This window comes from Antechinus flavipes, chromosome 1 (assembly GCF_016432865.1).
Source record: "Antechinus flavipes isolate AdamAnt ecotype Samford, QLD, Australia chromosome 1, AdamAnt_v2, whole genome shotgun sequence".
Taxonomy (NCBI): domain Eukaryota; kingdom Metazoa; phylum Chordata; class Mammalia; order Dasyuromorphia; family Dasyuridae; genus Antechinus; species Antechinus flavipes.
In genome coordinates, this window is record NC_067398.1 from 142,042,745 (window position 1) to 142,055,353 (window position 12,609).

Genomic DNA, 12,609 nt, shown 5'->3' on the forward strand with positions numbered 1-12,609 from the left:
CCAGATGTGACTAGACAGATTTATAGAGTGTGAAATCCAGAACAGATTAGAATAGCAGTTTTGTGTTCATTCCCAAACATCCTAAATCAGCACCCCCTGACTGGACCAGAGCAATCTCTGACTGTTCTAGTGAGAAGGTTGTCATGGCAACTGAGTTGTAAGCTTAGCCAACAGGAGCAGAATCCAAACACAATAGACTAGGAGGATTGTGCACAGGGCAACTTGCCAATTCTGTTTCTACACAGGTACAGTGAAACATCAGAACTGTGAGAATTATCAACTGCAGCTCCAGCAAAATCGCTGTCAAATCAGGCATATGCAAAACAGGACCCATTGTTTTGACTTCAGTGACTTTGGAAAAATAAGAACTAGGGGATAGGCAATACACTTCTCAGGGCTGCTGCCCCATTACCTCAAGACAATTCACTGAACGCCAAACTCGAAGACAGTTCTATGGCAAGTAATGCCACCTGGTGTCCACTTAACTGTTGGCATGCATATTATATGGATTGTGAAGAAGGTTGTAGATACTGTCACCATGACATAGTAAACACAGGTTTTTACTTATTCTAAGCTGTGTCTATGATTCTCATCCTTAGGTAACAGACTTAGCTATCATCAGAATGGACAGAATGGCTGAATGAGAAAGATTTGCCCAATTCACATTATCACAATTTGTTTAGCTATTCTTCAAAGAATCTACTTTGTTTCTAATTCTTAGTTATAATAAAGAGTACAACTATTAAAAAAAAATCTGCCCCGTTCACCTAATAGCTATGTGATTCTGGGCAAGCATTGGACCTTTCATTTCCTCATTTGTAAAATGGGGTTAATATGTAGACCTCTCTCTCAGAGATGTTGTGAGGATCAAATGAATTAACATATGTATAGCACTTTGTAAACTTAAAGCATTATAGAAATACTAGCTATCACTGAGGTTCTGTGAATCTCCATTTTGTCCTTTGCAAAATGATCATAATAGCATTTATAGTGTTTACCTCACAGGGTTATTAAGATCCAAAGGAGATGATGTATATTAAGCTCTTGGAAACTATGAATACTAAATATAGATTTGAATTACATAGATTTCAATTATTAATATAATTACCTGAGGTTATTATTAAAATGGGCATCTGCTGGAAAGGAAAGCTGAGAAAAGCAGCATAGAACAAACCCTTAAGCAAAAGTTAGGTCAGGAAAATTCACATAATTTGGTGGTGTCAGAGAAAAACAAAGGACAAGACATTATAAGTCAAAACCAAAGGCAAAAGGACAGAGATGAGAAAAGTCAAAAATGCCCAGGATCCCAGCTCTGGAAAGGGGTCCAAGTGCCTGCTGTAAGGAAGGAGAGGGAAGAGGAGACTAAGAAACAGCTAGAGTTAAAGGAAGTTCATATTTTTCTGTGTTGTTGGTATTTTTTTAAATAAAACATTTCATAGAAATAGCAATGGTACTCAAATTGTCATTCATTGCCTTTAGCATAAATGGTTATGTAAAATTCCACTTAGCATTTTATTTTTCACTGACGGCCTGAAGGCACTCAGATATTTTGGCACGTTTTCTTCAGCCCATCTTTCCCTTAGAAAAGCCAGCCAATCAAGTCTGGTTTAGCCTTGAGTCCACAGCATGGGTGTGGGGGAGAGAAGCCAGGTGAAGAAGGCCTGAATTGTGGTCCAGTCCAGACATGTGCAATGATCTTGTGTTTCTGAATTTCTCCTCCAGGGTTTGAATTTTTTGAAACAAGTGCCAAGGACAACATAAATGTCAAGCAAACATTTGAGCGCCTCGTGGATATCATCTGTGATAAAATGTCAGAGAGTTTGGAGACAGATCCTGCCATTGCTGCTGGAAAACAGAATACAAGACTCAAAGAATCTCCGCCACCACAGCAGCCCAATTGTGGCTGTTAATGGAGCCGCTGGCCAAGGCAGCTCTAGTGTTCTATTGCCAAAAAAGAGCATCCATAAATGGTCTATTAGCCTTTATTTATACTGTCTATTAATTTATTTGAGGGAAGTCTTTAATGTCAATGGATGATATGTGCATACAGCTCTTTGAAAATTTCCTGTGTCAATATATGGCAAATATGTGATCTTAATTTGTAAGGATTATCCATTTATCAGCCTCTGATATCTGCATGTGAATAGGTGTTTGTTCGTCTTTTTCAGTTTTTGCTTTCTTTTTTTTTTAAAGATTATTCTAAATTCGGCTGGTGCCATGACCTCATACTATAATTTAACTGCTACTTCTGATTGCTTCATCAAATTCAAATTATGCTGCTTGTGATCACTCTGTGGAGCAATGATAGGGTATCCTTGAAGGGGGTGGGGAGGGGAGAGTAGAAAAGAAGGCAACAAAGCTTCTGTATTATGTTTACTTTCCTCTTGACTGAAAATCAATTCCGAAATATTACTGGTAATTAAGTAGACATTCATTGGGGTTGGTTAGCTTACATATTAAGCAATGTATCCATTTTTTCACGGGTACTAAAACTAAGGGGAATATTGATTTTAAAGAAATACAAATATTATTTCACTAACCTTCAAGGAACGTCCAATGGTTAACCTGGCAGAAAATTAGATTTAAATAGCTGTTTGTTTCTTGCTGTTGTTAAACAACAACATTTACTACAACAAAATGAAACATGTCACCATTGCTTAAAATGAAGCTAAATCATGGCAATTCTTTCTACTGATTTTATGCATTAATCTGAATTGGGTCACTGGGTAAATGGAGGCATAATTATAGAATTTTGTAGTTCTACAGAAAACATTTTGACTAAGACAAGATAAGTTGTTGATATCTCTAATGGGTTAAACCAAATTCTCCTTCTCTTCCTCTCCCCTCCCATTTCCCCTCACCCAATTTGGAACAAATCTATTCACCTGGGCTTGGGTCAGTCAGTCAGTTTTCAGATTCAAACTGTTCTGAGTATAGGATCATCAGCGAGAGCCTGAGAGCACAAGGATTGAGGTAAGAATTTTACCTTTGGATTTAGGAAAACCTTTGCTCTCCCTTCTTTTGGTGTGTTTTGGTGGTTTTCTCAGAAGTCTTTTGGCTTGGAAAGGACCCCTTTAAGTAGTTGCTAAAATCAATCTGGGCCTTCCCTTCAAGATTATTTAAGTAATGCACACATGGCTTCCAAGAAAAGGTGAAAGCAGCACTTACCTCTGCCTTTAAGGTCTGGATGTTTGGAATACTGACACCCCACTTTATCTTCATACCATGTGGCCTCGCAAACAAACAAAAAAAAGTATAAATTAACTAAAAGATGTTGGAGATACTCTCTGAAGCTTAGTTTTGTGTGCACAGTCATTATTTCACAAATATTTTGAAGGAAGGAGAGGAGCCAAATACCTAGATCCCCACTCTCACCTACAACAGATTTTTTTGAAGATATAGATATTGATGACTTACTACCCACAGTGTTAAGTATAGTTATTCCATATTTCATTATGCTGGTTTATTGACAACTGAAATTTGCAAGGAATATAGGAATTCAGGAGCCCTATTAAGGGTTTGGAGGACAGTTCTATTAGGGTTCTTTGCAATTTGCTCACTTTTGCTACCTAAGATGGTGATTATCAACTTAGTATATGTGGAATTGCTTACAGAGTGAAAGAATTCTTTGCTTTTTCTGTGGAATTATACTACGCATATGAATTTAAAAGTCAGAGACCCTTCCTCTAATATGATTTCAAGGTGGGGCAGAGGCAGAAAAGTTAATGATAAAAGGAAAAACTGGCCACAATTTTATTAGATTGCTTTCTGAAAGGATTTAGAAAACACAAAATACATCATCTTGAATTGGATCTTTTAACTAATTTGAAAATTAGAAGTCATGGATAGCTACAGTGTAAATTTAGAAATGTTTTACTTCACTAGTTTTTGCACAAGCAGTTTAATAGTCTCCTAACTGATGGTAATGTCTCCATTTGACAATCTGTAAGTTATTCCTGGATCATGGAGAAATATTTGCTTTTTACTAGTTTTATATAGCAATGATTGTTTTTGAATCCTTCAAAAAAAAAAAAAAAGGTGAAGAGAAAACTAGTGTATAAAACAGATAGCTTTGCAGTTGCGGGGCCTGGTTTCTCAACATCAGAATCAGAATATTTCTTAACATCTGCATTTGTGCATGACTGCTAATTACTACTGGACAGTTGGAAAATAAATGGCTCCTGGTGTTGAATTATTTTTACAATCTATGAAATCTCAAAAATAAGGCATAGTTTTTTTTTAAACCATTGAACATAAAATAATTAGAGGTGACATTTTAGACAGACAGACATTTTGAAGGGGCCATTTCTTCTGCATTAAATGAGAAAATAAAGTGTACAGCATCAGGATAAAAGTAGAAATCTTATAAATATTTTTCCCCAAGTGTCTGATTTTATGAAGGAAAGTGGTCCAGTTTTCCCATATTGGATGTCCCCTTCTCTACAAGCAAAATATTAATGAGAACAAATTCACTCTTGAAGCAGGTAGGAGGAAAATGTCTTGTTTCTATACCATTTTAAACATCACATGGGTGAGTTTAGAGGCATGGATTAGCCACAGTCTGTCTTTTTACTGAGGAGCATTTGATCTTGCTACTACAGATACAACTACAACTACCCACTTTCATTCACCTGTGAACTTCCCAAATGCTGATGGATTCAGAGCTGTTCTTTCTCAACTTCACTTATGCAGCTCAAATCCCAGGGTAGATTCCTTTTTCTTATAGTTGAACAGAAAGTGTCAAAGGCTGGTTGGCACATCCCTAAAATGGAGGATCTCCATGTGCCAACTAAAAAATATGAGAAATGCTGGGTGTGGTTATTTTTTTTCTTTTATTCCTGATCTTATTCAAAGGTCCTGACTTTAAAATCTAATATAACATATGAAGAAACTGGCTTGAAGCAATGCTCTTCAATGTAATGTGTGGTATTCTATCCCCATGGTTTTGTAACCTAGTTCTCTCTTTCTTGTTTGGGGAAAAAACTTGATGTGTGTATATATGTTCATAAAAACTTAGAGAACAGTTGGACACTCATATCTCAGAGACAGACACCTGGGAGGCATAATATATTTAGGCCTGTAGATAACTACTGGCTCAACCTCAGGTCACATCCCTTTCTGCCATATGTATTGATGTTAGCATGTCACAGCAGTTCTTATGTTGGAGACCAGAAAACCTGAATTCAAATCCTGGGTCCTGACATGTACTGATTAAGTGAACCAGTAAATCATTTAATTTCTCAATATCCTAGTTAACCCTCTCCAATTCTCAGTTACAGAAAAGATGCCACTCTGCATTGGAAGAGACAATTTCCTCACCCAGAAATTTCCTTTATCAATGTAAAGGGTTCCTATGCCTATGTAAATACATTAAACAGATATTTATGACTTTGCCCCAAACCTCAATTTTGTATCTGTAAAGGAGAGAATGATGATGAGAATATATATGCAAAATAACTTTAGTTTTAATTGGAAAAGATTCCATACTCCTCAGTAACTCCTCAAAAAAGTCTTCTGTGCACTGAGATTTTTTTAGATTTCTTCTCTCCTCCCCAATAAAATTAAAATAAAATAAAAGTTATGACCCAACTATGAGAAAGAGCAATGCTGTCAAACATAAATATTTTTTAAAGAATACTATTCCTGCTTTTATGTACTTCAATTCTGCTTTCATTCTCTGCTCTTCATTAGTGGAATGAGTCAGACCACATTTCTTGAATGAATGTTTAATTCTCTTCTCCTCTGAGAGAGAAAGACAGAGACAGAGAGAATTCAAGTATTTCAGGAATATATTTCCAAGATCTTAAATATTGATCTAGTAAATGTGCAGAATCAGACATCTACTACCTAATCACCTAATCAAATAGCCACAGTATCAGCACTGTTGTGTTCAAGCTTGGATGGGTCCAAAGGTACATGAGATAATTTCTTCAAATAAGTTTTAAGATGATAATGAAGTTTCTCTTCTGAGCCTTTTAAAAAAAATTGCTTTCAGACAATTCAGTTGATAATTCCCAAATCTATCCCAAAGATTAATCTTGTTGCTACTGCTCCTTCACTGAACAACCTCTACTTTCCTGGTGGTTTTTAAGGCATTAGGAATAAGGAGTTTTCAGTAAACTTATACACTTCCTATGAATTCTTTTCTGCTGCAGCATCATTATGCATATGTATCAGTATTAAGATTTTATTTTCAAAGGAAACTGAGTGTGCCTTCATTGGTGAACAAATAATAGCATTGATACATGGTAAATGTGGAATGCAACAGCTACAAAATTACCACTTCATTACATGGGAGACAAATAATTTGAATACACCAATATATATATTTATGCTTTACTTTTATGCAGGTAATTCATAGGCTTTTTAGAGTATTATTTTAACTTTTACTTGGATGAGTGTGAAAGTGTGTGTGTGTTTGTATGGGTGCGTGTGTGTGTGTGTATGTTGTATATTGTATGTTGTGTATACACATCTGTGTTGTATACGAATGTGTGTTGTGGGGATACCTATTTAAATCTCTGGAACTTATTACATCACTTTGTAAATGGAGTACTTTTTTCACCCTCATTCCACCCAACTTGGGTTCACTGCTTCAAGTTGAATTTTCATAAAGTGGCATCTCCTGGAGACAATCATCAACAGACCCTGGCTCATTACCTAGTGTTTTATCCCAGGGTAGGTGTCTTAGTGCATGATCATAATATAGTGTGCAGTCATTGTAAGCTAGGTGTAAATGCTGCAACATGAGTTTAATCAAGTTAGCATTTTGTGTGATTCTATAGTATTCATTTATTAGAAAGATGTCTGAACCCTAATACAGGTAGTAACTGCATGTATAGAACCGTGATCCAAGTTGCATTTTTAAGTCATTGTAAAAGTCCTCATAGACCAGAAAGTCCCTTTGTATGCATGTCGATATTTCTAGATCTGAAAGGTCTTTCCCTGTGTGCATGACTAATGACTGAAACTCTGCTCCAATTAGAATGTAGAGTATGATACTGCTTGAACAACCAGATTTTTTTTTTGAAGCTTCAAGATATCATTTTAATGCATTTTATGCAGAATTAAAAAAGAAAAAAAAATAGATGACAAGGATTTGCAAATACTGTTTGCAGAGAAATGCCATTAGAAATTCCAATACATTGCTGAGGGATAAGCATTTCTCTCTTCCTCACTCCCTCTATTCCTCCCATGGAACAACCAGATCTTGAAAGTTTTCTCAACTAGCCATCAGAACCCAGGTGCAACACCTGCACTGTATTTAGTTTAGAGATAAAGCTGTATGGAGTTTCTGGTGAGCACAGGCTTTTGGTATAGGTTCCAGCATCGAGAATGATTTACATTTCAGGTGCACTTCTGAGTTGCCAAATCTAAATCATAACTCAGGATTGGATCAGGGGATTAGAGAGGAGAGGAAGCAAGATGGCCCTAACACTCCATACTAGGCATCCTAGGCTTTAGGGCCTCTCCCACCACTACCACACCCTATTCCCTTCATCTTTATTCCATCCAATCTTCCCTTCAGGAGAAAATTTATGCCTTTCTGCCTGGTGGGCTCATTTAACCCTGCCCACTCCACCTATTCTCTTCCTTTCATATTAAGGTATGGTTCTCCCTGGAAAACTTCAAAAGAAATGTTTCAAGATGAGAATCAAAAGACCTGTTTCTTGATCAAAAAAAAAAAATGAAATTAGAGATTCCCTCTTCAACCACATTCCCCCCTCCTTTTAAAAATAGAAATAATTCTTTAAATGGCAATCTTTCAGTGAAAAAGAAAAGGATAACTTCAAGTTCTTCTCAATACATAAAAAAATTCATTATATTCTCACTATAATTTCTTCTTTAACTAGATAGATGTAGCTCCTCTCTTGTTGTTAGCTTAATTGTAATGGTAAGAGAAGAGCAGCTTTAGCCACTGTGTTGACATATGCAAAGACTAGTCAGTTTTCTTTTAACTGAGCTGCTGCTAGGCTAGAACTCTTTGTCAAAGAACCCTGATGTGGGCCTTCAGCATCAGTTCTCAATTCTGAGTTGATTTGATATGATTACACTCAGTGTTTACAATGCCCACTAAGCACAGAAAGAGGAAGGGAGACAAGGAATACCAATAACATTTTGGAGAATGCAGTTAAATTTTTTTTGGCTTTCCAATTTATGTTTTAAGAGAAGAACTTTTTTCCCGAAGGCCCAAAATTTAATTTATATATACATCATATTGCACCTATTCATTTCCAGAAAATATGGAAATTTATTATTGAAATGAATTTAAGGGATTATTTGAGCATTTAATTTAATCTGTGCAATTCTTACATTCCGTTTCTGTTGATAATTCAGAGTTAGTTGTAATCCTCTTCTCCCACTCCTCCCCAAACTTCTTAATTACTGATTTTTATCAAGCTGGGATCCTCTTGGGTCAAGTCTACAGGCCCTAGCAGTGCTACTCTTAGAGACAGCATGAGCAGATGGTCTATGGTTTGCACACAGATACCTGGCATTTCAGAGGAGAGAATGCGTCCTAGTGTTGTCTAGCAGTTATCATGTCATGAAAACAAAATCTGATAATCACTTGCCATTTCTCTGAATGGCTTGCCACAGGTAGTCCCCCTCTCCCAATGAATGAATGTTGAATGACAACTCTTTGTTCTGTAATTCCCGTTAATATATTGTCGTCAGATGTGATGTGCTACTTTTTGGATTGTCAGAATGTGCAACTATTTAATGGTGTTTGTGGAACTGAAGTGTCTTAAATGTTGCATGAAATATGTTATAAAAATAAATTTGTTTTCTATTTTTCAACACCTCTAAATTGAGGGTTCATGGGCCAATAAGTGCAATATTTAATGACTTACTCAGTGTATATAAACTAGTGTGAAAGTATGAATTCTGATGAATGCATGGGGTGTGATTGCTGGTTGCATGAATGATTCAAAAGATTTATTGTAGTTGTATATGTCTAGTGGTATGTTTTATACAGAAAATACATTTATTGGTGTTGCGTGAGTCTCTTCCATACCTAACCTCAACTATTTTTCTGTAGAAGGCAAAACTGTCCCAGATACACATCAGTTTTATCTTTTACATTTGTGGATGTTCTTTTCTGAACAGAATGACAATAAAATGTTTTTGTTTAAGTAGGGTTTTTTGAGGGGTAGGGAAGGGGAAGAAGAGTAAATATACAGGTATTTCATCCCCCTCAAATTTTCAATTCTCCTTTATTTCTTGTTGGATGATGCAAATTATTAATAAATACTAAATTTAGTGATCCAGGGAAAAAAATTAAATATTGTTCTTCAGGGAGAGAGAAACTTGGTCTCTAAATGACTTGAAAACATAGTTTGTCTCCTAAGAATTTTTATTTTTATTGTTACAATTATTCAGTAATATGGTGAGGTTTTATTCCCATATATTTAAACTCTAGGAACCTTGATCAGAGCATTTTTAAAAAGATTTTGTCTAATGGATTTTAATTACTGTCAGTTCTTCATTGTCTTCATAGTCCATACTAATGAAAATTAAGACTCAGCATTTTTGGAAGTAGTCAATAATCACTGTTCTTATCTTATCTCACTCAACAGCCTTTGGCCTGGAGTTTCATTAAAGAGAAGAGGTCACCCTATTTTCAAATAATTCACTAATAGAATAATAAATTGATTATAATTTAGTTACCTGGAATACAGATTCAAAATAAACCAATCACCTTAAACTCTTATTTCCTCTGTGTTAATTAAGTCCTAATAAATAAATAAATCATTAGAGTTTTGTGCAATGCTTCTACTAGTCAACATAGTAAGGCCCATTATAGACAGTGTGAAGTAATGGGTAGCATAATCTCAGGGTTGGGAAGACCTGAGTTCTGATACATACTAACTGGGGGTCCTGGGCAGGCCATTGCCTCTCACTGCCCAGAAACCTTTCTAAGACTAAGTTGCAGATGAATGGCATTCTGTAGAAATGAAGAAAATTTCCACACTGGAAGTTTCTCTCATGGATAAAATTGCAAATCTAGACCTTTTCCCTTCCCCCTCAAAAATGGTATCCTCTACTCTTCAGAGTAATAGTAAATTTTCTGTGATACATTGAAACTTTTTAGGATGAGCTGTTTTTTCTTTCATCCATCTCTAAACAATTACTTGTGTTTTCCAGGACATTTGTCATAAAATGGGAATCTAAAGGTATTAAACCATGTTGGTCAATCGCAGACATTACCCAAACTGATGTGATGATTCTTTTGAATTTTGTACCTAGTCTTCAACTTCACTGAATAAAATATGTATGCAAATAAGAGGCAGGAAACATGGTACCCCATCCCACCACCCCACCTTGTGGAAAGAAAAAAAAAAAGGTAGAGAATCTTAGGAATAGATAGGGTTTTATTTTAAAGATGCAGACAAGGAACTTAATAGACTACATGAATTTATTCATCACATGCTACTTGTTAGCATAGTACCCAGCATTGTGGGGAGAAGCAAAATATAAAATATGGTCTGGAACATCCAATTTGCAATTAAGTTGGAAAGTTAAGAATTACATTTAACAAACAATACAAGATACATATAAGTATACTGTAATACAGACCAGGAATGCTGTAGGCAGTGGAGAGTGCCTTAGAGCTGGAATAGTCAAGGTTTCATTCAGACAGCAAGATGATCCAGACTGTGAATGTGTGGAAATAGCTAGGAACATAGAAAGAAGAAAGGTTCAAAGTAGTAGAAGTGAGAAAAGACTTGAGTCATACATAGCAAAAGTGGTCCAGTTGACTTTCTAAAGAATCACTGAATTATTTATCCAGTTTAACTGTCTCAGTTAACCCATTGAATTTAATAGGAAGGAAATCGTGCCATTTTAGTCCATAAAATAGGTCCAGTATCTGGAAGAAAATGTGGATTGCTTCCAAACAAGTCCTTAAGCACACATGCAAATGACTTTCCTCCCTTGCTAATGCAATTATCCAAGAGATCCAAAGTAATATCACTTAGACAAGCCGATTATGGTACCCATTATTTGAATATAATGCTGTTTAATGCTATGAAATGGGGAAATGGGATAGGCTAAAACCAAATGGCTCCTTTTACAGCACTTTGAGTTTTTTGTCAAATATGGATTTTTCTGCATTGTTTTTAATAAAATATTAAACTACTCACTTCTAATACATGTATGGTGGTTATGAGCCAACTCTTACTACTGCCATATAGTGATTGTGATTTTAAATTGTGAGTTTAACACTGCTGAGTAGCAGATGTCATGGCTCTTCTTATGTCCACAGGAATTTTTGTCTGGATGTAAATCAATGAGATTTCTTCACATGTGGAGTTTTAATTCTTTGTTGAAATTAGTTCTGTAAAAACTGTGTGTGCTACATTGGATATTCAATTCGTTTGTGAATTCTGTAGAACAAAATGTCTTTTGTTCATTGGATTTATTTTATTTTTTGGAGATGACAATAAATATCCAAGAGACTATATTCCTGAACTTTCGAGTCTTGGTCCATTATTTTATTATTTTTTTTTTTTGGCACATGGCCATTTTATAGGCTTCAGCCCCAGAAAGAAAGTCGTGCTTCCTGTCATCTTCCTGCAGCCCTGCATATACCCTTGAAGTTCAAAAGTGACCTAGGGTCAGAAGTAGAAAAAAAAATTTAGATAACGAACATAGGGACAGTGGAATAAGGGGAATAGGCAGGTTCACAAATCTCACTATTATCCTGACATAACATCTCATAATAGCAATTTTTCATGGCCAATTCTCACTGTTCAGAAATCCCCATATTTCAGAGCTGCCAAGTCTCCAGCTGATAAAAGGATCAAGGCAAGGCTGCCATTGTGAGACTGTTTCTATATATAGCCATGGAAGTACAAGATTGGTTCAAACACTTCATCTTGACACTCATTTATACAACAATGCTTCCAACCATCTCCTCTTCTTCTGTGACCATCCTTACACAACACACACACACACACACACACACACACACACACACACACAGCGTTAGGTAAAATTTGTATGGCTGGCCTTGTTCAATATGATACACTGACTGATTCATTGATAAGTAGATGGATAGGTTCTCCCTGGGCTCTAATGTCAGTGTTTGATTGAGCACTACCCAAAAAAACTCTTAGATGATGAGACCAAGTCAAGGAGATATCTGCCTCTGATATCAGAATCTAGATTCAAGAGATAAAATAGGTTTTAGAAATCATATTTTCCAGCCCTTTTATTTTGCAGATGAGGTGAAATGATTTGCCCAGAGTTACATGGTAAGAGCCAAAGGTGAGATCTAACCCAGATCCTCTGACTAAAGACGAAGCAATCTTTCTATTGCTCCTTCTAGCTGTATGACCACTGGAAAATAACACCTGTAGCCTCCTATGTTGTAGAATGGACATGAGGATCAATTGAGATAATTTATATAAAACACTCTGTAAAACATGTCATTTTATCCCCAGCTCAAATTGTCCCCTTGACCTCCAAATATTTCATCTCAGAGTCATCTAGGGACTCCCTGTTAAAAATTATCCTACTAGGTTTAAAAGGCTTCCATGAATGTTTTGAGTGAATTAAACTACAGGAATAGCCTGTCAACATGCATGGTTTCAGAGTTCACCTATC

General features: G+C 36.0%; 1 protein-coding gene across 1 annotated transcript in view; it reads left to right on the forward strand.

Annotated features, from left to right (window-relative positions):
• Nucleotides 1–11,472, forward strand: part of RAB3C (RAB3C, member RAS oncogene family) — a 318,578-nt gene extending 307,106 nt beyond the window's left edge. Inside the window, exon 5 of the mRNA XM_051991019.1 lies at nt 1,723–11,472. Within this exon, the coding sequence (XP_051846979.1) occupies nt 1,723–1,910 (188 nt within the window). The 3' untranslated portion in view covers nt 1,911–11,472. The remainder of the gene's footprint in view (nt 1–1,722) is intronic.
• The last annotated feature ends 1,137 nt before the right edge of the window (nt 11,473–12,609 follow it).